Raw genomic sequence first — 25,928 nt, 5'->3', positions numbered from 1 at the left:
CTGACCATAGAACACTTTTCCACTTTTCAGCTTTGAAACAGTCCATTTTAAATGAGCCTTGGCCCACAGGACACGACGGCGCTTCTGGACCATGTTCACATATGGCTTCCTTTTTGCATGATAGAGCTTTAGTTGGCATCTGCAGATGGCATGGCGGATTGTGTTTACCAACAGTGGTTTCTGGAAGTATTCCTGGGCCCATTTAGTAATGTCAATGACAGAATCATGTCAATGAGTGATGCAGTGTCGTCTGAGGGCCCGAAGACCACAGGCATCCAACAAAGGTCTTCCGCTTTGTCCCTGACGCACAAAGCGTTTCTCTGAATCGTTTGGTGATGTTATGCACTGTAGATGATGAGATTTGCAAAGCCTTTGCAATTTGACGTTGAGGAATGTTGTTTTTAAATTATTCCACAATCTTTTTACGCCCTCTTTCACAAATTGGAGAGCCTCTGCCCATCTTTACTTCTGAGAGACTCTGCCTCTCTAAGACATCCCTTTTATAGCTAATCATGTTACAGACCTGATGTCAATTAACTTAATTAGTTGCTAGATGTTCTCCCAGCTGAATCTTTTCAAAAATGTCTTGCTTTTTCAGCCCTTTGTTGCCCCCGTGCCAATTTTTTTGAGACCTGTAGCCAGCATCAAGTTTGAAATGAGCTCATTTAGAGGATAAAACTCAGTTTAAACATTTGTTATGTTCTGTTGCGACTAAAATATTGTCTCATGTCATTTGAAAGTCTTTTAGTTTTTATTTTATTCAAATTTTAGAAATGTCCCAACATTTCCAGAATTCGGGTTGTAAAATAAAGGGAAAAAAAATAGCATGCGGTTTCTTGCATTCTCAGTCTCCTTAAATATCTTTCTTAAATGCGTCACTAAAATGAATGAAAACTCAGCTAATACTTGACACACAGGTATGAGAAATATATCTAAAGACAGCTGAAGTGTCTATTTTTAAATGAAGTAAGTAATGTTGAAAATAAAGTAATTTGTTTAAAACCAACGTGAGGTACAGTCTTTCCAGTCTGAGCTCGCCTGTAATGTGGTCACACCCACACGCATCTTGCTCTATAAGATAATCATCCACGCGAAACCAGGCTTGAGATGCACGAACATGTAAACTCCCATGCTCTTCATTTTTGGAACAAGATGCGCTGAGGAATACGACTTGTATTTACCTCAGAAGAAGAATGCGATGTGATGCAGCTTAATCCAGCGGAGGATCTCATTCTGAGTCATTTAGTTTATTACTTATATTTATTTTATTATTTTTACTTATATTAGTGTTACTGTAACATAAACTTGTACACATTTAGTAGTTAAACTTCTCCCAATCTATAATGCCAGACTAAAATATTTGAAATTGAGTGCAACATTTTGAAATATGATAGGAAACCTTTCATTGCATCTAAATGTTGTAGGACTCGTTTGCATTTTATCCCGAATTCTCCGGTGATTTATTAAAGGGCATACTGACGCACAAAGCATGATATTTACTTAATATTTTTTTAACGCTGCATTTGTAACTTAAAGGGGTCATATGATGCTATTTTAAAGATCATTATTTTGTGTATTTGGTGTAACAGAATATGTTGACATGCTTTAATGTTCAAAAAACACATTATTTTTCAAATACTGTACATTATTGTAGTTCCTCTATGACCCGGCTCCCTCAAACGCGTCGTTTTCTACAACGCCCTACCTTCCGAGAAGCTCAGTCTGCTCTGATTGGCCTGCTGACACAGTGCATTGTGATTGGCGGAACACCACAAGCGCACATCGGAAATGTAATGCCCCTTAACATAATCGCGAGCTTCAGCTTTAAAGTAAATATAAAGACAGTTAATAATGTCCTTAGTTTTACCATCAGTTCAAGCCAGAACGGGGAACAGAGTCGCGTGACAGGCACAGGGATGAAGCTCGTATGTATTTGCAGTACACAAGCCGCAGTTAAGACAGCTGACTCTACTGTGATGTGACCCTGTCTCGCTCTCTCACACACACACACACACACACACACACACACAACGCATTACTCTACACTGCGCAAAACTCTGTATTTGAACAGTCAATAGCAAATACTTAAACTAATAACAAAACATATTTACAGTCGCTGAATCAGAAGCGCCAGATTGTCATAGCAAAGTCGGAATTGACCTTTTTTTTTTTTTAGAAATAGCCTTTGCACAGCCAGCCTTGTACTCTCCTAGGTTCACGAAACTGTTGTCCATAAAATGCGTTGCACAAATTCGAACATCTGGGTTGTGCTGTTCTGTTGTAAACAAATCTTAACCAATGACTCCTAATTGCATCTACTTTCGGAAGGCCAAATAAAGTGCTTTTGCTTTCGCATAGAAACACACAGCATCTCCCTGACATGGCTTCATCAACACTACTGCAGTTACTGAAAACACGCCGTCTTTCTTTGCGTGAAATATTTCCACATCGGGACGTAGACATGTGGGGGCGTGTTTTAATGAGGCGTTTTAGCCCGGTCTGGATCTGCCTTCTCTTGAATCTTGAATCTTTTAGGTAGAATAAATCCTTTTGTTGGAGACTTTGAGCTTTGTAACGCTGCAGATCGTATATATGCACAAATAGCTACATAACACACTAAAGAAAAGGAAAATAACAAATCGCATCATATGACCCTTTTAAGTAATGTAAATGTATTGACATTAGGAACTGTAATCAAATTACATCAATTTAAAAGCATTACATTACTGCATTATCAGGAAAAGTAATTAGATTACCGTAACGCTCTGGCACTGAGTAATGATGACGGTCTGATCTCCTCACAGGCAGCAAGCTCAGTCCGCCACTCACGACAGGAGCTTGGCCGGTAAGAGAGATTCTGTCTGTCATCATCATCCTGATTACAGACGACTGTTGTGAAGAAGTGCTTTATGAATCTGTGCTGTTGTTTTGCAGATGGAGAGAAGGACAGCGGGACCAAACCCAACCAGTGACGGTCCATCAGCGCCGGTGACAGACGCCCTGAATGCCCTCGACCCGACCTCTCTTTGGGAATGATGGGACTCACATCTCCTCTCAGAACTGCCTGGGACCGATCAGGTCCTGCTGTGTAATAAAAGGACATTCGTTTAGCTTCGCTTCTCCTCTTTGAGTTGAACGAGGTGAAAGGGAAGCGTTTTCCCGGTTCATTCCTCTTCCTCAGACCGCGGCTCAGACGAACTCACGAGCGAGAGACTGCGGCGTGAGGAGGGAGCTGTCAGCGCTGGGATCACTCCTGTATTCTGGGACCATTGGGCTTCACTGGGGTTACTGGATCTCTCTGCTCTTCTTCTCTGTGGACTGTAGTGAAGAACCTCTGCTGATCACTGGTGAGCGGCGTGTGACGCGCCCTAGGTAGACGGCACAATGAGGGCAGATGCTGATGTGGAGTTCAGTCATCGTACAGATTCAGACCTTCACTTGTTTTAGTTGTTCATCAGTCATCCCTCATTTGTTGGCAGGCAGCAGCTCTTTTGGATCTAGGTTGTGATTTCTCATGGTTTTCACATTCTTTTCTATAATTTCATACATTTGGTGGCACAGCAGCGTTTCTGAACTCGTTTCACATTCAGCAATATTTTTTAAGTGACTGGCTGTTCTTAACACTCCTATATACACTTATTGTTTCTTAAATAAAAACGTTTCTTTTTCCCCTGAGTGGATGTTGTATGTTTGTCCTCTGTGGAATATTCTGATTCTGTGAGTCTCTTGAAGGCGTCAGATGTTTCTTCAGCATTTAGCGCTCGAGTTTCATTCACGATGGAAAGAAGAAGAATGAATATGTCTGAATGCCGTCATACAGCTGCGGCAGTGTACAAGTAAACATGACGGAGAGATGTACTGTGTCAAAATTATACTCCCAGAAACCAGTCAAAACTATGAAACATTCCCACATTAAAATCATATCCAACTGAAAGAATCAGAAAGAGCTTTATTGCCAGGTATGTTTACACATACGAGGAATTTGTTTTAGTGACAGAAGCTTCCACAGTACAAACTGAATGACCGTGACAAGACAAGACACAGATAATAAAAAGAATAAAAATAGGATAAGTAAATATGAAATAACAATATACAAAAAAGAATTAAAGAAAAAAAGAATACATAATGTACAAAGTCAAATATTCTCTTTTCTCTGTGATTTGTCCTGACTATGTAAAATTGAGGGCGTGTAAATTATAACAAATCATTTTTGGCCGAACTGTCCTATTAAGTTGATGACCTGTAGATATGAATATCTGTGAAAAAACTGAATGAAATTACTGCAAGTTTCCTACAATCATTCTTAAAGGAATAGTTCATCAAAAAATGAACTAATTTGCTGAAAATGCTCAGTAATGGATGCTCTGCAGTGAATGGGTGCCGTCAGAATGAGAGTCCAAACAGCTGATAAAAACATCACAATAATCCACACCACTCCAGTCCATCAGTTAACATCTGGAGAAGACAAAAGCTCAGTTTCTAGGAAACAAATACTGTACATCATTGAGACCTTTTAAATTCAAACCTGATCCATTGGTGAGCAAGTGATGGAGTGATACATTTCTCCAACATTTCTGTTCCCATGAAGAAGCAAACTCATCCTAATCTTGAATGGCCTGAGGATGAGAAGAATTACCATTCCTTCAATAAAGTACTCAACCTGGTGATCTGCCATCACTGTTCTGTTTCAGGCAGGTCTCAAATTGTTTCATTGTTAATAGATAATCTCTAATGCACACTGAACTTTGTCTCTGCAAACAGTCAGAACACAACAGACGGGAAAAGATCTTGCACTGCAGCCTGTCAGTGAGTATGCATGTTACTTTATGTGTGTGTTTATAGTTTACATTTTCAGATGTTAGGGCTCATTTTATTGTTCAGTGTTTTCCGACCATGTTTGTTGCTTTAAGTAGTCCTTCAGTGAAGAACAGAGGGAAGAGTGATGAATTGCAGGTCCTTGTGTTTCTTAATATGAAGCAATGTTTCTCTAGAATAATTCAAACTCAATATAAGCTGTTGTTTTTTTGTATCTTCAGGTCAAAGTATTTTTGAAAAACGATTAGGAAATGGAGTTAAGGGTGCTGTTTACCCTCATTTATTCCTCTGGTTTTCTGTGCGTTCTTAAAAGTCAAGAGCCCAAAACTCCTGATGTCACGGATCTGGCCTTCAAAAATATTGACTTTGCCATGAACCTCTATCGCAAGATATCAAGTTATCACGACAAAAACATCTTCTTCTCGCCGCTGAGCATTTCCACATCTTTCGCCACGCTCTTACTGGCCGCCAAGGGCTCGACGCGCAGTCAGATGATGAAGGGACTGAATCTGGACTCTCTAGACAGGACTGGAGACGCAACGCTCATCCCGAGGCTCTTTGAGCAGCTACAGAAGAACATCTCGCAGGACGGAAAACTGCACATGGAGCAGGGCACGGCACTCTTCGTAGACGAGCGCTTTAACGTCGAGAGAGCCTTCAGCGATCAGATCAAGACGTTCTTCGGTGCCGATGTGAACAATGTGGATTTCAGTAAGACAGAGCTCAGCAAGAGAACCATCAACGAGTATGTGAGCAGAAAGACTGGCAGCAAAGTGAACGAAATGGTGACGAGCATCGAGCCGCTGACACACATGATGCTCCTCAACACCATTTTCTTTCAGGGTGAGTTTCTATTAGGCCTGGGAAAATAAGTCGATGCATCGCGAATCGAGAAATGACTGCATCGGTTCTGAGATTTACATTAATCTGGCGTCATAAAAGCATTCTGAGCCGAAGTGAAATTACAGACTTAGCCGAACGCACAAGTGCTCTACAACACTCTTCTTTATCAGCATTTGAGTGTGTGGATAAAAACTAGAGTGGAGCCCCATCTGCTGTTAAAATCTAAGCTTCTGCATCGATTTATCGTCACAGCTCTAGTTTCTATGCATGTGGAAACACTGCTTTAAACAACTGGGATTTGATGTAAAACTCTTTGTTCTCAAGGTGACTGGGATCGTCCCTTCGACCCCAACAGCACAGAAATGAGTCGCTTCTATGTGGACAAGTACAACATCGTTCAAGTTCCCATGATGGTGAAGGAGGACAGATTCTCCACGGCTGAAGACAGCGAGCTGCGCGCTCGAGTGCTGCGTCTGTCGTACCGCGGCGGGGTGGCGCTGCTCATCGTCCTTCCTGACGCCGCGGCCGACTACACCGCCATCGACGACGAGATCAGCGCCGAGCGATTTCACCGCTGGATCAAAAACATGAGACGCATGTGAGCCGCAGCCTTCAGCCGGTGCACTCTGTACGATACTAGCCTCCATTCGCAAATCCTGAAAGATACTAGTCCAAAATCTGGAGTCTTTAAGGGTTTTCGCACCGGAGGAACCTTTTTCAGAGTTCCTAGAACTATTGGCGGAAGTTCCTGCTTTTTTGGCGTATTCGCACCGCAGGAACTAGGAACGTATTTAGTTCTAGGAACTCTGAAAAAGGTTCCTCCGGTGCGAAAAGGGAACTAAATTAAACAGTCCTATTGACCTTATGTAGCCCTTTTTAGCACTGCGTTTGTTGTCTTCTGTCTTCCGGTTGTATTTCCACAGTGGTCTCCCGGATCTATGAATTAACCACTCATTTTAAAATCTTACTGGTTTACTGACATTTGTTAAGTCATTTGCTTTAAACATTACAGTGCTCACGATAACTTTTGTTAACTCTACAATACATAAATCCACTTTACCAGCTAAATTACTCATAGATCGCGATGCCATAGAAACATACAGAGTTACCGCACAAACGGAAGTTCAAAGACAATATTCTAAAGAGTGCTTGTTTCGCTGGAGAATAATGTCAATAGGAACTATCAGTGGTATAAGCAGTGTAAAAATATTTACTCCACGATCATGAAAAATAGTGTTAACAGCATTTACCTGTTGTCTGCGGCGTTGTGTTCTTTTCTCAGATTATATGTAACACTGCAAGTTGTTTTAAGATTTAATCAAATTTTCATGCTCTTTCAATCGCGTAAACTATACATTTATATTCCATCTCCGTTATCACAACGAAACCCAAGACACAACAAAAACAGCTCCGATCTCAGCGTTCTCCATTCACTGGTTGTTGATGTTTGTAAATGCTGTGAATAAAGACATCGTTGTCAGTCGCTTGAGATTTCCTGCTGCCGGTGCGAATGAAACCAAGAAAACAGCCCGAGAGAGAAATTGGTTCTCTAAGAGCCACCCTGCTGGCTAGTTCCTAGAACTACATGGTATGAAAGCCCCTTTTGTTCACTAATTAAACATGCTCACTGACAGCCAAATAATAACCACTGCGATCTAATTTTACATCCTATTTACTGTCTATTTGATGTCTGCAATTACATCCGCAATATGTATTTTTAGAGTGTTTGCTCATCTGCAATACATTTCAAATACATGTTTCCAATCAGATGTCAAATAGATGTTTAGAAAATGTCTTTAAGATGTTTATGATTTAGAATGTATGTAAACCTGACATCTTAAAGATTTTTTCAGATGTTTGTGCAGAGCAAATGCTTTCCAAATAAAGCAGTCTTTAACAGACATCTTGCAAACATATGTGTGCTAATTCAACTAATGATGCAATTAGTGCAACGACAACAGAATATTTGCTCCACACACATCGTCTTCGTTATGCCATGATTAAAATAAACACTAGAGATTGTTTTCGCTTGCTAGCCACCATTTCAGTCCCTACGTGTGGATGTGGCACACCGTCATTGAACATGACACAGAAACACTTAAAACTCCAGACGAGTCTTCTTGCATACGTCTGTTTTATGACGACTGAGATCCCACAGTGTGACGAGACTTACAGCTGGGATCATGTTCATACAGTCTGACAAGCAATAATCATGAAGTACTGTTATAAATCATACAGTGTGCATCTGGCTGTAGAGCTGCTTCTTTTTACTTTGCACACTATTAGTATGTGTCAGCATTTACTCTCCCTTGTGTTCCCCCAAACCTCTGATAACAAAACAAAGACGCTCTTCATATCAGTGAATGAAACTGATGAGATATGGTCATCTCAAAGAGTCAAAGCATCATTTGACGGTGGTGCAAGACTCAAACATCACACTATGAGCTGTTTCTGTTATCAGGAAAGACCTATGGGAGAATAAATGAAAGCTCATATTTGGTGGAACTCTTTATTTAACCTCTAGTTCAAACATCATGATTTACTTTTATACATGTTGTACTGTCTCTCAGCAAAACGGAGGTTCATCTGCCCAAGTTCAAGATGGAGCAGTCGTATGACTTGCATGAGATACTGCCACATCTGGGCATCAGCAGCGTTTTCCTCCATTCAGCCAACCTGACGGGTTTGAGCAAAGACGAGCATCTGAGAGTCTCACAGGTGACTGCATTACAGCCGCTGACGGCTCTGTGTGTGTGTCAAGTCATCTTTATTTATATAGCCCTTTTAACAATACAGATTGTCAAAGCAGCTTTACGGTATCAAATAGGAAAATAGTGTGTCAATAATGCAGAAGGACAATAGTAAACACTCAATTTTCAGTTAAAGGCAGTTCATCATTGAATTCTGCTCAGAATTCTGGTCATCGTCCAGCTCAGTTCAGTTCTAATAGTATCTGTGCAATCAAGTCGACGATATCGCTGGAATTTAACTGTCCCCAACTAAGCAAGCCAGAGGAACCAAAACTCCATCGGTGACAGAATGAAGAAAAAAACCTTGGGAGAAACCAGGCTCAACCAGAAACCAGTTCTCCCCTGGCCAGACGAACCAGCAGTTTGTTCTGCTGCAGCAAAGTCAGATTGTGCAGAGGACTCATCTGGTTTGTGTGTGTGTGTGTGTGTGTGTGCAGGTGCTGCATAAAGCCGTTGTCGAGGTGGATGAGAAGGGCACGACTGCGGCCTCGGCCACATCAGTGGGAATCACAGCTTACTCTCTGCCAGCCACCTTCATCGTCAACAGGCCCTTCTTCTTCTTTCTGTACCATGAAGCTACTTCTAGCCTGTTGTTCATGGGCAGAGTGATTGACCCCACACAGAACTGAGCTGTGAAGAAGCACACAAACACTGACTGGAGACGCACAGAAACACCCAGCACAGGGCCAAACGCACACTAACAGAGTGATACTTCAGACAAGAAAACATTACCAAACACACACAAATCGTGCACTCGGTGAACACTGTGTGTATAAGCACATTGTATTGTAAGAAATAAAGTGTGGAAATAGTGCCGTTTGCAGTCTGTCTACTTTATTTCCGCTGACGGTCACAGGTGAGAAGGGCTGGCACGCTTCTACTGAAGTCAATCAGCATCATCTTAGTGTTTAGACGTTCAGTCAAGCCTGCTGGAACAGTCAAGTCAAGTCACCTTTATTTATATAGTGCTTTTAACAATACAGATTGTGTCAAAGCAACTTTCCAATATCAAAATAGGAAAATAGTGAGTCAATAAAGTAAAATGACAATAGTAAACACTAAATTTTCAGTTAAAGGCATTTCATTATTGAATTCAGTGATGTCATCGTTCAGCTCAGTTCAGTTTAAATAGTATCTGTGCAATCAGGTCGATGATATCGCTGGAAATTAAGTGTCCCAACAAAGCAAGCCAGAGGTGACAGCGGCAAGGAACCAAAACTCTATCGGTGACAGAATGGAGAAAAAAACCTTGGGAGAAACCAGGCTCAGTCGGGGGGCCAGTTCTCCTCTGACCAGATGAACCAGCAGTTTGTGTAAAGGACTCATCTGTTTCCCGAGGTCTTGTCCCGATGGCCGTCTAGGTGACGAGGTCTTCACTGGGGATCTGTCTCTGGGGCTCATCTAGGTGTCCTGATCTCCACTGATGTTCAAGGCTGTAGAAGTCACCTCTATAGGTGCTGATCCACCATCTGATCTGGATACCGACTTGATATGGGTGACTGCAGTGATCTCGGAACAAGAAAGAAATAGACTTATTATTATTATTATTATTATTATATTAGCGTAGATGCCATTCTTCTTACGATGTAACAAATACATCATGTGTTATGGGAAGTGTTCCCGGTTCTGGTTGACCTAATTAATGCAGCCTAACAATCCTTTAACAGATTTGAATATTAGAGGCATATTAGTGTGTTATACATAAGCCAGGTTAAAGAGATGGGTCTTTAATGTAGATTTAAACTGACAGAGTGTTGTTCCAGAGTTTGGCCGCTAAATAGGAAAACGATCTCCCGCCAGCAGTTGATTTTGATATTCTAGGTATTATCAAATGGCCAGAGTTTTGAGAACACAGCAGACATGGAGGACTATAATGTGATAAGAGCTCGCTCAAGTACTGAGGTGCCAAACCATTCAGGGCTTTATAAGTAATTAACAAGATATTAAAATGTATACGATGTTTGATGGGGAGCCAATGCAGTGTTGACAGAACCGGGCTAATATGGTCATACTTCCTGGTTCTAGTAAGAACTCTAGCTGCTGCAATTTGAACCATCTGGAGTTTGTTTATTAAGTGTGCAGAACAACCACCCAATAAAGCATTACAATAGTCTAACCTTGAGGTCATAAACGCATGAATTAACATTTCTGCATTTGACATTGAGAGCATAGGTCGCAATTTAGATATATTTTTATGATGATAAATGCAGTTTTACAAATGCTAGAAATGTGGCTGTCAAATGAAAGATTGCTTTCAAATAGCACACCTAGGTTCCTAACTGATGACAAAGAATTTATAGAGCAGCCATCCAGTGTTAGATAGTGTTCTAGGTTATTACATGTAGGGGTTTTAGGTCCGATAATTAACACCTCTGTTTTTTCAGAATTTAGCATTAAGAAATTACTCGTCATCCAGTTTTTTATATCAACTATGCATTCCATCAGTTTCTCAATTTGGTGTGTTTCACCAGGCCGCGAAGAAATATAGAGCTGAGTATCATCAGCATAACAGTGAAAGCTAACAGCATGTTTCCTGATGTTTTTCCCAAGGGTAACATGTAAAGCGTGAAAAGTAACGGCCCTAGTACTGAGCCTTGAGGTACTCCATACTGCACTTGTGATCGATATGATACCTCTTCATTCACTGCTACAAATTGATGGCGGTCAGATAAGTACGATTTGAACCATGCTAATGCACTTCCACTAATGCCAACAAAGTTTTCTAGTCTATTCAAAAGAATGTTGTGATAGTGTCGAACGCAGCGCTAAGATCCAGTAGCACTAATAGTTCAAGTTCAAGTTCAAGTTGAGCTTTATTGTCATTCCGCTACATGTGGGGACATACAGTGGAACAAAATGTCGTGTCTCGCAGGACCACGGTGCTACATAAATACAGACATACAACAATGAAGTAAAAAACACTATAAACCTATACACAACTGACCTACTGACAGATTTAGCTATAAGTATACTATATATAAGTATTAACCCTATACAAACTAAAAGAATAAAGGATAAAAAATACAACTATACGAATGCTTCACATAAATATTACCCTATACAAACTAAGAAATAGAAGATAAAAAATACAAACTATACGAATGCTTCACAAATACTGTACATGTGCAAAGAGAGATATTTGAGTCAGCAGCTGGTTGGGGAACAGTGCAGGATGATTTGTAGTGCATGAGCATGTAAACATACATGTATTGCTGAGTCTTTTGTGGGATTGCGTACATGCAGCAGTGTGTGTAAGTGTCCATAGTGCACATAGAGGAGAGTGTGTTACTACAGGTGGTTTGTACAGGCCCACTCACCTGTGTGTAGCACACTTTGAATTGCACAAAAAATAAAATAAATAAAAAAAATTAAAGTTCCATACAGTTTTTTCTTTGGTGTGGTAAGGTTTGGGGTGGGGGGTGGTCCATGTTTCAGGAGGTAGGGGTTTGCATGGGGTTTCAGAGGGGGGGGGGGGGGGTGATTTGAGTTCAGGGCTCTCACAGCCTGGGGGAAAAAGCTGTTGAGCAGTCTGGCGGAGCAGGCTCTGATGCTCCGGTACCGTCTTCCTGATGGTAGGAGCTGGAAGAGTAGTGATGTTACGTTCGTGAACGAATCGTTCTTTTTGAACGAATCTTTTAGGTGAACGAATCATTCTCGTTCACGTAATCCATTGACTCATATTTCTCGTTCACTGAAATTCCTCCCTCCACCGCAGCGCGCCGCTATTGCGCGCATGCGTAGCTCTGGACCGTTTCATCTGTCAAAGAATGACTAAACCTCGAGCCAATAGCCTTCGAGTATGATACGAGGACGGAGCATGTGATTTGTTGAATCTAGTGAACGAATACGCCCTTCATTGAGTTGCTTTGAGTTTGAAAGAGTCAAATGAACTGTTACATACATACATCTCGGATCGAACGAACGAATATAATAGCATCACTGACCGAGATGGCTCTGTTTTGAGTCTGAACGAGAGAAAGATCTCCCGTTCGTGAACGAATTGAACGAACTGGTAGCTATACCCAGTTCGTTGACCGGGTAGGTCGGCCATTCTGTCAATCTAGTTCATCAATCAGCAGAAAGCGGATGCAAAGCACAGGTATCCGTACTGTGCACGCTTGTTTATATTCATATTTTACATACAGAATAACTCCTCGTTTAACATAATCTCAGATTTGAACGTGTAAATCTCTGCCTAAACAATTAAATGTTAACTAGCCTAGTATGCAAACAAATAAAAAAACACTTGTGCTTTGGTCATCCGAAAAGAGTGTAATTTAAAAGATAAAAAGAGTAATGACTTTGATCACTTATTTAGACTTATTTTATTCATTTAATGAGAAGGGCACACTTTTGAATGAAGCCAAATCGGTTTTAATTTGTAACAAGTAAATACGTTAGTTGAACAACACATTTTGCCGCACATGCTGACGTATTTGTGTAATATGGAAAAATGGTCACTGAACGAATTAGTGAACGAATCTGAACGAATCATTTTGGTGAACGAACGAAAAATGAACGAGTCTCTGGAAAGAATCAAAATTTCCACCACTATGGAAGAGACTGTGGGAGGGATGGGTGGAGTCCTTCACGATGCTGTTGGTTTTGCTGGAGCATCGTGTAAGGAAGATGTCCAGGATGGAGGGGAGAGGGGCACCGATGATCTTTGCAGCTGTGTTCACTGTCCGCTGGAGGGTCTTAAGTTAAGTTGTGACGTATTGTCAAGTATGGTGACCCATACTCGAAATTGGTGCTCTGCGTTTAACCCATCCAAGTGCACACACACAGCAAGTGAGTAGTGAACAAATGCACACACACACACACACACACCGTGAACACACACCGGGGAGCAGTTGGGGGTTCGGTGCCTTGCTCAAGGGCACCTCAGTCGTGGTATTGAGGGTGGAGAGAGCGCTGGACATTCACTCCCCCCACCTACAATCCCTGCCGGCCGGGGACTCGAACCCGCAACCTTTCGATTACGAGTCCGACTCTCTAACCATTAGGCCACGACTTCCCACGTCTTGTTCCCACGTCTTGCAGTCCCTATTGCGGTAATAGAGAGATACAACCACGATCAGATGATAAGAGCAGGTCATTTGTAATTCGGTAACACTTTAGAATACTGTTTCTTACTGCATAACTAATAAGGAATTATTGAAGAACTAACAGGTAATTATTCATTAACTACTAAGGAAGATGTGTTAACTAATCAGTATGTAATACAATTTTATGATTGTTTTAAGTATCAGTTAGCTAATCAATAACTAATGTATTCTGTCATACCTCCTGAAGAACTACTATTAATTATCTACTAGTTAAGTTTCAAGAAAAATAACTATGAAGTAACTACTAATGAACAGTTATACACAATTACATTGAGTTGTGACCGTTTCATATAAATGTTATTAGCAGTAGCAGTAGTAGCAGTATGAAAGTGCAATATAAATAAATGCAATAACTTTTATAAAGGTTTTGCCTGTGTAGTGAATGGTTTTGTGAGTGTTTTGTAAGAAATCAGCTTCCGATAGAACCCCAGTGCCTTGCGATAACTTACCTTAGTTTTTATATTTTATATGCAGTATGTGTGCCTCCTCAGCATATACCATATTGCCATTAATTCAATTCCTACCTGTATATGTAAGGCAAGGACTGAGGGAAAGTGAAAATACAGGTAACCCATTAGTAATTAATAAAGAATTATCAAATAATTCTGCAGGACTTATTTCGAACCTGAAACAGTAGGCCTATTCTAAAGTGAAAATATAGTGAAACCTTTAGTAATTAATAAAGAATTAATTACTCATGCGGGAGCTGGGCTCAGGGAAACTGCAGTTAACTTCCCTGTGTTAACTTAGGCATTAACACAACACACAAACTACCCAGGACTAAAAAACAAATATGACCCAACAGCTTCATCCCAGTGTTTCGGTAAATAAATAAATTAACAAACCACCATTTTACAGAGTGTATTGTATCTGTAGTAAGTTGGATAGTTATGGCAAGACGGTGGAGTTGGGGTTCCTTTCCGAAGCAGATTTCCTACAGAACATGTGCACAAGGCAATTATTAACTTTACAGGAGGGCCAAAACAAAAATTTACCATAGGTTGATCTGACTTTGTGCACTGATTTCAATCGTTTATAATAAAAATGTGTACACTCATGGATAACTATACTTTTGCCAGTAGAAAGAGCTCATCAAGAGCTTTCTTTTGATATATACAGTGGTGTGAAAAAGTGTGCCCCCTTCCTGATTTTTTATTTTATTGCATGTTTGTCACACTTTAATGTTTCAGATCAGACAACACAAGTAAACACAACATGCAAAACCACAAATCCAAACCCACATGGCCCTGTGTGAAAAAGTGCCCCCCCCCCCCCCCCCCCCCCCCCCCCGGTTAAACCATTACTGTGGTTTATCACACCTGAGTTCAGTTTCTCTAGCCACACCCAGGCCTGATTACTGCCACACCTGTTTGCAATCAAGAAATCACTTATATAGGACCTGCCTGACAAAGTGAAGTAGACCAAAAGATCCTCAAAACTACACATCATTTTGAGATCCAAAGAAATTCAGGAACAAATGAGAAAGAAAGTAATTGAGATCTATCAGTCTGGAAAAGGTTATAAAGTCATTTCTAAAGCTTTGGGACTCCAGAGAACCACAGTGAGAGCCAATATCCACAAATGGATCCAAGAGGTCACAAAAGACCCCACAACAACATCTAAAGAACTGCAGGCCTCAGTTGCCTCAGTTAAGGTCAGTGTTCATGACTCCACCATAAGAAAGAGACGGGGCAAAAATGGCCTGCATGGCAGAGTTCCAAGACGAAAACCACTGCTGAGCAAAAAGAACATAAAGACTCGTCCCAGTTTTGCCAGAAAACATCTTGATGATCCCCAAGACTTTTGGGAAAATACTGTGGACTGACGAGACAAAAGTTGAACTTTTTGGAAGGTGTGTGTCCCATTACATCTGGCGTAAAAGTAACACAGCATTTCAGAAAAAGAACATCATAGCAACAGTAAAATATGGTGGTGGTAGTGTGATGGTCTGGGGCTGTTTTGCTGCTTCAGGACCTGGAAGACTTGCTGTGATAAATGAACCATGAATTCAGCTGTCTACCAAAAAATCCTGAAGGACAATGTCCGGCCATCTGTTCGTGACCTCAAGCTGAAGAGAACTTGGGTTCTGCAGCAGGACAATGATCCAAAACACACCAGCAAATCCACCTCTGAATGGCTGAAGAAAAACAAAATGAGGTCTTTGGAGTGGCCTAGTCAAAGTCCTGACCAGAATCCTATTGAGATGCTGTGGCATGACCTTAAAAAGGCGGTTCATGCTCGAAAACCCTCCAATGTGCTCGAAAACCCTCCAATCCTCCACAGCGCTGTAACAGACTCAGTGCAAGTTATCACAAACGCTTGATTGCAGTTGTTGCTGCTAAGGGTGGCCCAACCAGTTATTAGGTTTAGGGGGCAAGCACTTTTTCACACAGGGTCATGTGGGTTTGGATTTTGTTTTCCCTTCATAATAAAAAACTTCATTCAAAAACTGCATGTTGTTTACTTGTGTTATCTTTGAGTAATATTTAAATTAGTTTGATGATCTGAAACATTAAAGTGTGACAAACATGCAAAAAAAATAAAAACTCAGGAAGGGGGCCAACACTTTTTCACACCACTGTATGTGTATATATATATATATATATGTGTGTGTGTGTACTGTACATATCCATTTCACCCAAAATGTCACTTACTCCCTTCTGGTTCTCACCCCTCGTTATGTACAATTATAGTAACATTATATATATATATATAGTCCTTTTGGGTGTGCTGCAAACAAAACGCATATTTCATTTTCTATATAGGCTAATAATAGTAGTAGTGGATTGTAACAAAGTTGCTACTGTATAGTACTTTGTACTTGTTCTTTTACTCAAGTAATTTTTAAAATGAATAGGCCTACTTATAATTTTACTGGAGTAATATTTTATTGGGGTATCTGTATTTTTACTCAAGTACTTGATTTGTGGGCCACAATCTGATTATGATAGTGACTATTTGCATATAACTGTTCTTTAGTAGTTACTTCATAGTTATTTTTCTTGAAACTTAACTAGTAGATAATTAATAGTAGTTCTTCAGGAGGTATGACAGAATACATTAGTTATTGATTAGCTAACTGATACTTAAAACAATCATAAAATTGTATTACATACTGATTAGTTAACACATCTTCCTTAGTAGTTAATGAATAATTACCTGTTAGTTCTTCAATAATTCCTTATTAGTTATGCAGTAAGAAACAGTATTCTAAAGTGTTAACTGTAATGCTAATGAGAGCAGTCTCAGTACTATGATACGGTCTAAATCCTGACTGGAATTCCTCACAGATATAATTTTTCTCTAAGAATGAATATAATTGTCAGGATACTTCAGTATCTTTGACAGAAAAGGGAGATTTGAGATCGGTCTGTAATGAATTAGATCTTTGGGGTCAAGTTGGGGTTTTTTAATGAGAGGCTTAATAACAGCCAATTTGAAGGTTTTGGGGACATATCCTAATGACAGTGACGAATTAATAATAGTCAAAAGAGGATCTATGACTTCTGGAAGCAGCTCTTTTAGTAGTTTAGATGCAATAGGGTCTAACATACATGTTGTTGGTTTAGATGATTTAACAAGTTTATACAATTCTTCCTCTCCTATAGTAGAGAATGAGTGGACTTGTTCCTCTGGGGATCTATAGTGCACTATCTGATGCGATACTGTAGCTGACGGCTGCATGGTTAAAATTTTATTCAATTCAATTCAAGTTTATTCGTATAAAGCTTTTTACGATACAAATCTTTGCCAAGCAGCTTTACAGTAAATTAAGTTTCTACAATATATTTATATATTGTAGAAACTTAATATATTTAACTTATGGCAAAATGTGGTAATTGTGTATGTTGTCTGAGCGTTGGCATCCTCTGAGGTCCTCTGAGGGGTTGGCATCATCTTTTCTCAGGTGTTCGGTCATCTCAGATCATTTAAGGGTTGGATCCAGACTGAAGCTTCTGTCATTCCTAGTTACCACGGGATGTTAATCAACAGAGAAACAAATAGAGACATAATTAGCGTAGCTGCTGTTCCATCTAAGCAAAAATGATTTGTTCAACCCAAGCTAAAGAATAATAATAATGTACATTTGATCAGATATAACTGCAGTACAAGATTATAAGATGCATTATGTGAATGCTTGGCTAAAGAGATGTGTCTTTAATCTAGATTTAAACAGAGAGAGTGTGTCTGAACCCCGAACGTTATCAGGAAGGCTATTCCAGAGTTTGGGAGCCAAATGTGAAAAAGCTCTACCTCCTTTAGTGGACTTTGCTATCCTAGGTACTACCAAAAGTCCAGAGTTTTGTGACCTTAGGGAGCGGGTTAGATTGTAGCGTGGTAGAAGATGAGTTAGGTACGCAGGAGCTAAACCATTTAGGGCCTTATAGGCAAGTAATAATATTTTGTAAATGATACGGAACTGAATAGGTAGCCAGTGCAGAGACTGTAAAATTGGAGTAATATGATCATATTTTCTTGATCTGGTAAGAACTCTAGCCGCTGCATTTTGGACTATCTGTAGCTTTACAAAATCTGACTGTGCTGCAGCTGGAACTGAACTGCTGGTTCGTCTGGTCAGAGGAGAACTGGCCCCCCGACTGAGCCTGGTTTCTCCCAAGGATTTTTTCTCCATTCTGTCACCGATAGAGTTTTGGTTCCTTGCCGCTGTCACCTCTGGCTTGCTTTGTTGGGACACTTATTTTCCAACGATATCATCTACATGATTGCACAGATACTATTTAAACTGAACAGAGCTGAACGATGACATCATTGATTTCAATAATGAAATGACTTTAACTGAAAATTGAGTGTTTAATCTTGTCATTTTACTTTATTGACTCACTATTTTCCTATTCTGATATTGGAAAGTTGCTTTGACACAATCTGTATTGTTAAAAGAGCTATATAAAATACGCTTCAAAAAACTTGACTTGACTTGTTTATTGAAGATGCAGGACAAGCAGCTAGCAGTGCATTACAATAGTCCAGTCTAGAGGTCATGAATGCATGAACTAGCTTTTCTGCATCAGAAACAGGAAGCATGTTTCGAAGCTTGGCAATGTTTCTAAGATGGAAGAATGCTGTTTTTGTAACATGGGAAATATGATTTTCAAAGGACAAGTTGCTGTCTAAAATAACACCCAGATTTTTGACTTTAGAGGACGTAACAGTGCATCCGTCTAGTTGCTAATTATAATCCACGAGATTCTGTGTACTGTTTTTTGGTCCAATAAGTAATATCTCTGTCTTATCTGAATTTAATAGGAGGAAATTATTGGTCATCCAATCTTTTACATTTTTAACACAATCTATTAGCTTAGATAGTTTAGAAGTTTCATCTGGTCTTGTTGAGATATATAATTGAGTATCATCAGCATAACAATGAAAACTAATCCCGTATTTTCTAATAATATTTCCAAGGGGCAACATGTAAATTGAAAATAGCAGAGGACCTAGGACAGATCCTTGTGGTACTCCATACTTTACTGGTGATAATTGAGATGACTCCCCATTTAAATGAACAAAGTGGTAGCGATCGGACAGGTAGGATCTAAACCATCTTAAAGCCTGTCCTTGAATACCAATATAGTTTTGTAATCGATCTATGAGTATATCATGGTCTATAGTGTCGAACGCAGCACTAAGATCAAGTAATACTAGCAATGAGATACAGCCTTGATCTGAAGCAAGTAGTAAGTCATTTGTAATTTTAACAAGTGCAGTTTCTGTGCTATGGTGAGGCCTGAAACCTGACTGAAATTCTTCATAGAGATCATTTTTTTGCAAGAAGGAGCACAATTGAGCAGACACAACTTTTTCTAAAATTTTTGTCATAAATGGAAGATTTGAAATGGGTCTGTAATTTGCCAGTTCATTAGAATCTAGTTGTGGTTTCTTAATAAGAGGCTTAATAACCGCCAGCTTGAATGGTTTTGGGACGTGACCTAAAGATAACGATGAGTTAATAATATTGAGAAGCGGTTCTTCTGCTACGGGTAACAACTCTTTCAGTAGTTTAGTGGGTACAGGATCTAATAAACACGTTGTTGGTTTAGATGCACTGATAAGTTTATTTAGCTCTTCCTGTCCTATAGTTGTAAAGCACTGCAGTTTTTCTTTGGGTGCGATGAATGAAGCTGAAATACTAGACGCAGTAGAATCTACATTTGATATTGTATTTCTGATGTTATCTATTTTATCAGAAAAGAAATTCATAAAGTCATGACTATTAAACTGTGAGGGAATATTTAGATCGGGTGGTGTCTGTTTATTTGTTAATCTAGCCACTGTGCTAAATAAGAACCTTGGATTGTTTTGGTTATTATCTATGAGTTTGCGGATATGCTCTACCCTGGCAGCTTTTAGAGCCTGTCTATAGCTGGACATACTGTTTTAATTAGCATTTAGCAATTCTAAAAACTTCTAATTTAGTTTTTCTCCATTTGCGCTCAAGATTATGAGTTTCTTTCTTGAGAGAATGGGTATAACTGTTGTACCATGGCGCAGTACGTTTTTTTTCTCGCGCCTTTTTCAATTTGAGGGGGGCAACAGCTTCTAATGTATTAGAGAAGATAGTGCCCATGTTGCTAGTCATTTCGTCTGGTTCATGCGTATTTATGGGTACACAGAGCAGTTGAGATAAATCAGGCAGGTTATTTGTGAATCTGTCTTTGGTGGCTGGAACAATAGTTCTGCCCGGACGATAACGCGGTGCCATATAATTAATATCAGTAATACGCAGCATGCACGATACAAGGAAATGATCAGTAACATCATCACTTTGAGGTACGATATCTATATCAATAAGATCAATTCCATGCGATATAATTAAATCTAGCGTACACTGTCAGAAAATATGTGCAAAATTTGTACCTTCAGGGGTCCAATGGCTTGTCACTGGGGCAGTACCCTCAAGATACACCCGTTGTACCCCTTCACATGGGTACGTATCTGTACCCTTGCAGTATGTACCTGTCAAAGGCAAATATGTACCTCTGCTTACTAAATTGTACCTTACAGTGCTATGGTACCATTATATACCTTTAAAAAAGGTGCAAATGTGTCCTTTTAAGGGTACTGCCCCAGTGACAACCCTTTTGTACCATTTGATGGCAAATTTGTACTTCATACAGCATATTAAAAAGTCCAGAATGCCGTTTATCACATTTATTAAACATTCAAAATCATTCAATTCTGACATTTTTCACAGGATGAATGTTTTTAGCTTTATGACAATGTCATAACAGGATACATTATGCAATTTTACAATGAAAAAGCAATCTTTTTCCAACAGTACACATTGCATTAATTGTAAATTTATACCCTTAACATTTGATCATAAACACATTAAAGATTCAAAACTATTACATTCTCACATTGTTCACAGGAGGAATGCTTTAAGCGCATCACAATGTGTCATAACAGGATGCATACATTGAACACCTTTTTGAAAAAAAGTTGTTTAGACTAACTTTAAAACATTTCATAAAACTAAACTTTTTTTTTTTCACAAAATCAGTACAAAATCGCATTAAGTACATTTTTATACTACTTTCTACATTTTCTAAAAACAGTCTTGAACATCAAGAATCTCAAAGCAATCTTTTTCCAACAGTACACATTTCATTAAGTGTAACGTTATACCCTTAAAACATTTCATCTCAAACACACATTTCACCAAACACAATATAACACATTTAGTTTGACCTTTTTAAACATTCTTGAGGATCACAAACAATTTATGATCAGCAGAGTACGTGTCAAGGGCCTGAAAGTCCATCTGTTGCCCTGGATTTATAACACTCCATTCAAAGTCATCTTTTACTGAGTATGCATGGAAGTGGGAGTCATACGTCACTGGTATTACAAACTTGCCACACAGAAACCATACAGTATTGACATTTAAAATGTATTTCATTTGGAAAAATAGAGGAATTTCCTCTGCGTGGACAACTATGAATACATCTTTTAAAGCATACTTCACATTGTCAACAGTCACATTTGAAACACGCTGAATGTCGAAATCTCCATTTCCATGTATATCGGTTAGACTTTTCTGTCAGTCTAATGGGTCTCTATACTCCTACCTACTACCATCTCAAACTCATCAAGGATATTGTTTCATCTGGTGCCTCTCACTTAAGGTTTTGGCTGTTAATGAACTTTCTACAGCTGCTAGCACAGTCTTAAAATACTGCTGCTTAGCCTCGAAACGCATGCACCAAAGAAAACGCAAAGAGCCAAACATTGATGTTAGTCTCGAGTAGTGTGTCAAAAAATGACACTTGGGTGTAACAACATCCCCAAAAACATGACTTAGCTGTGTCAGAAACTCAAGAACAAGTGTATCTAACATTGCTAGGTTTTCCCTTTTCACTCTTGGGGCAATTACAATCTCAACAATGTCACGACATAACAGGAAAACATTCCAGTGTTTACTATTGGCAGGAACACGGTGTGCCATTAAAAAGGGCAAAATCCTAAACAAAAACCACTTTTGTGAAGCAGACCCAGCAATTCCAGATGTGTGTAAAGTTTGCTCTGACAACTGCACTGGTTTGTTTTTCTTGTCATTTTGACCAATGGAGAGTTGCTGAAGGTCATCATTCAACTCTTGAACAGTAATATGTTTTCTGTATGAGCCCAGCTCAGAACTAGTTTTATTATAAGAGGAATGACTCCCTCGAACAAATCATGCATTATATCACGTCAAAATAGTCCAGCTCATTAAATGAAGGATAATTGACACCATACATTCTCTGATACTCTGTGTTTTCGATGCACATTAGATGGTACTGATGTACCTCTGGGGTTCTTAAAACAAAACCACTCTCTCTGAATTTCTCTTATTTCTGTGTGGGTTATCATGCAATAGCTACAAACTCTAGCAGAGTTAAATGACATTGTAAAACCAGCTAACATATGTGCGGACACATTATCTGCTGAAAATAGTGCAGCATGAATAGTCTGCTCAATCCTACAGTTACCACGAACCCTTCACTTTCAAGTTTAAGATCTAGCATTGGTTTTAAGATGGTTGCTAAACCACAGCTTTTTACAAATGTTTGTCGTACTAATAAAGCCAGATGAATGTGCTTCAGTTTTGAGTGATGTTTAAGGTTGCCTATCGTATAATAAAAAGCGCAAAGCTTGTGCTTCGTTTTCTTTGATCCTAGAGGGTTCACAACTTCAAATTCGTCTTCATGTAAGGCATGCGGATTAACTTTAAAGAAGGGATGTTCCATGAAACATGTACCATCCGTGTAGTCACTTCAATAATCTGGATCTCTAGATTTCTGAATTTCATCAAATATGTCCTCGTGTGAGCAATAGTTACTTAAAACCTCAGTGATGGGTACATATGAATACTTTGTGTCCACTCGGTGACCTGAAAATATGATGTGCCGGTTCACCCAGCCTAAGCTTAGATGTACAGTGTTCTTTTAACGTGTGGAGAGCTAACAGTTCTGGACGCTTCTTCAAAATAATCCCTTGACTGTACCATTTCTCTTATTTCAGGACATTCTAAAATGTTGAACCCATTTTTTTGAAGATGGTAAGTAATAAAAGAGTCGTGATTCTCTTTAAAATAACAATAAAAAATTGATGTGATTCACTATTTCCTGCTGGACGGTCTGTGGAATGGGATTTCTTTCTCTACATTTAAGAATGAAACTGAAGAGATTTTCTTTGAAGTTTGTCAAAAGCTCATTCCTAGGTGAAGGCATGTCATCTGTCCTAGGCTGTAGCTCATTGGTATTCTCTAGATCATTGTGACAGTCCATGTTTTCTAAATCATTGTCATTGTCCAAGTATTCAGTAGCACCCATATCATCATGAGTAGAACAAGCTTCCTATGTTTTCGATAGACATGACGCCTGAAAGACTCGTATACTGTAAAAGATCTCTTGCAGTTCAGTCCACAAGTGATGCTGAAATTGGGTTCATGGTTGTGAACCAGACCAACATGTTGAATTAGGTTCATTAAGGTGAAGGTTTGTCTTCTGCACCTTGTGCATCGATATGGTTGTGGCATTTTTAACACAGGATATTAATTATTCGAGCGACAGTTATTGGAAGGGGCTTGCCACCCACCTCAGTAATCTTTGCTATGGCATGCTGCAGGAAGGGCAGTGTATTCTTCATGTAGGGTGGATAAGCCAAGTTGAAAACATAGTAAGCACTGAAGGCTGCAATTATCCCTTCTTCAACACCTAGTCCCCTGCACACCATCCACTTTAACAAGGACTTGAACCCTCTTGGAGAGCCATTTTCCAGTCAGTTTCTACCAACGGTATGGTTGGGTACGGAGTATCAGCATCACACTGTGAAAAGCAAAAACAAAAAGAAAGAAAAAGAGAAATTCTATCAGTAAAACAATGCTACATCTGTCAGAACTACATAACTGGTCATGTATCAGAGTATTACACAGTGATAGTTAAACGAATAGTCCCATACCTCTCCGTGTGATTAAACTCTCTTCTCTTTAAAGATCTGGGGCAGCAGAATCCGTGCTGCACGGAAGTCAGAATCTACTGTAAAATAAAATAACTCAAACAACTTCAATAATTTATTATTATAAATTGCCTGTTTTCATATTCATTTATACCCCCCATAAGTGGTTTCCTTTACTCATTGTTAGTCATATTTCAGCAAAAAAACAAAACACACACAGATTGAAGGAACACTCCACTTATGGGTGTTAACCCACATTTTCCACCTCCCCAAGAGTTAAACAGTTGAGTTTTACCGTTTTCGAATCCATTTATTTGATCTCCGGGTCTGGCGGTAGCACTTTTAGCTTAGCATAGATCATTGAATCGGATTAGACTGTTAGCATCTCGCTCAAAAATGACCAAAGAGTTTCGATATTTTTCCTATTTAAAACTTGAATCTTCTGTATTTACATAGGTGTACGAAGACTGAGGGGAAATGAAAAGTTGCGATTTTCTAGGCCGATATGTCTAGGAACTATACTTAAATGTACTTGTGGGTCGGTACTTCTGCAGCGATGCAGGATGATTTTGAAGTTGAGGGAGAAAATGAGATTTTTTAGGGTAGGAGTTTTTCAAACTACCCTAACTGTCTAGAACCAGAGGTGCACAGACTACGCATAAACGTCACAGAGCTAGACGAGTGTTTCAGGTTAAAAATTATATAACTAGTTATGATATAGCTGGGGATATAGCTAATTATATAAATTGTCATTTAAAAAAAAAATTTAATAACTGATAATTTTGCTAGATAAGACCCTCTTCCTCAGCTGGGATGGTTTTGAGCCCTTTGAAGCTGCATTTAAACTGCATTTTGGAAGTTAAAAGTCATGGGCACCATAGAAGTCCACTATGGAGAAGAATCCTGAAATGTTTTCCTCAAAAAGCATAATTTCTTTACGACATGAACATGAAAGACATGAACATCTTGGATGACAAGGGGATAAGTCTGTAAATTGTGTTCTGGAAGTGAACTTCTCCTTTAGTTAAACTTATTTCCAGCAAGAATAACTATATTGTGACGTATCATTATTGTGAAATAAAATTACTCGTATCATGTTATAAGATATTGGTCATATCGCCCACTGCAAGATCAGTTTCTCATGGAGATATTGTACGGACCAAGCACAAATTTTCAACAAATGTATTTGTTGAGCACCTATACTTTTAATTAACATAACTATCAGTCTTTAAAACAGCTCAGAAATGGATGATCACAAAACCACTACATTTTAGGTCAATACCTGGTAGATCTTCTGCAAGCATCTCTTCTCTTGCTTCTTTGTAGACTTTGGCCAATGGAGCATTTCTTTGAACAAGCTCAAGCACCTTTGGCTCAACGCTGGTAAAGCCGTCCATGAAGCGCTGACTTAGACTGACAGCTGATGAATGCATTCGCTCAACTTCATCACACAACTGAAAACTGACAAAAAAAGATACAGTTAATCACTCATTCTAATATTCTTTGTTGCCATTTCCCTTTAGTTATATCACTGTACAAATATTTCTGAGCTTGAATGCACATATATTTGTTTACCTGAAGGTTTAGAAAATTACAATGTTTTTACAACAGAGTTATAACAGTAAATGATCATTTTAGCATACTGTTTGGTTTATATTGACATTCAACATTTATTTTAAGCCGAGAACTGATTTAAAATCTGATATCACTAACCCCTGAGGCTGTTTTTAAGAAGTATATCCTCCACAGTCATTCCATCTCTTATCTCCCTTCTTCGCCACGCAAACGCTCGCTGCGTTCGGTCTTTGACCACCAAGGTGTCTGGTCGCATACTGGATATGCAGGACATTCACATGACCCTCGACAGATGATGCATCCTCACCAATGACTGCAATCGCCTATTGGATCAAATTTAAAAGTCCATAATAATAATAATAAAAGTTAAACCTCAAAAACA

The 25,928-nt window shown here is 39.2% G+C and overlaps 2 protein-coding genes across 6 annotated transcripts in view; both read left to right on the top strand.

The window, feature by feature from the left end:
* The window catches only part of LOC306885915 (ataxin-3-like), a 32,692-nt gene extending 29,018 nt beyond the window's left edge, over nt 1-3,674 (top strand). For 2 of the 3 annotated variants that reach the window (XM_079442726.1, XM_079442725.1), the window contains exons 10-11: nt 2,805-2,845; nt 2,935-3,674. In XM_079442726.1, coding sequence (XP_079298852.1) covers nt 2,805-2,845; nt 2,935-2,972 — 79 coding nt within the window. In that variant the 3' untranslated portion in view covers nt 2,973-3,674. Of the gene's footprint in view, nt 1-2,738; nt 2,846-2,934 lie in introns of those variants that run through there. The other variant, XM_079442727.1, reaches the window with a different exon arrangement.
* Nucleotides 3,675-4,761: 1,087 nt separating this feature from the next.
* On the top strand, nt 4,762-9,223 carry LOC306885914 (protein Z-dependent protease inhibitor-like). Of its 3 annotated transcripts, none has more exons than XM_079442722.1 (5): nt 4,762-4,806; nt 5,037-5,658; nt 5,983-6,256; nt 8,229-8,376; nt 8,846-9,223. In XM_079442722.1, the coding sequence occupies exons 2-5, from the start codon at nt 5,067-5,069 to the stop codon at nt 9,035-9,037; spliced, it is 1,206 nt and encodes a 401-aa protein (XP_079298848.1). In that variant the 5' UTR covers nt 4,762-4,806; nt 5,037-5,066; the 3' UTR covers nt 9,038-9,223. The 3 variants fall into 3 exon arrangements, with proteins under 3 accessions (XP_079298848.1, XP_079298850.1, XP_079298849.1); XM_079442724.1 differs by having other exon boundaries at nt 4,777-4,802; XM_079442723.1 differs by lacking the exon at nt 4,762-4,806 and adding an exon at nt 4,822-4,953.
* The last annotated feature ends 16,705 nt before the right edge of the window (nt 9,224-25,928 follow it).

The sequence above is a fragment of the Barbus barbus genome (genome assembly GCF_936440315.1).
Source record: "Barbus barbus genome assembly, chromosome: 20".
Classification (NCBI taxonomy): Eukaryota; Metazoa; Chordata; class Actinopteri; order Cypriniformes; family Cyprinidae; genus Barbus; species Barbus barbus.
Note: the sequence above shows the minus strand (reverse complement) of the source record. Positions and strands in the feature narration are given on the sequence as shown.

Coding starts and splice junctions, on each gene's coding strand:
- LOC306885914 (XM_079442722.1), top strand. CDS start 5,067: ATGGAGTTAAGGGTGCTGTTTACCCTCATTTATTCCTCTGGTTTTCTG. Junction 6,257..8,228: donor ATCAAAAACATGAGACGCAT/GTGAGCCGCAGC, acceptor ACTGTCTCTCAG/CAAAACGGAGGTTCATCTGC. Junction 8,377..8,845: donor AGCATCTGAGAGTCTCACAG/GTGACTGCATTA, acceptor GTGTGTGTGCAG/GTGCTGCATAAAGCCGTTGT.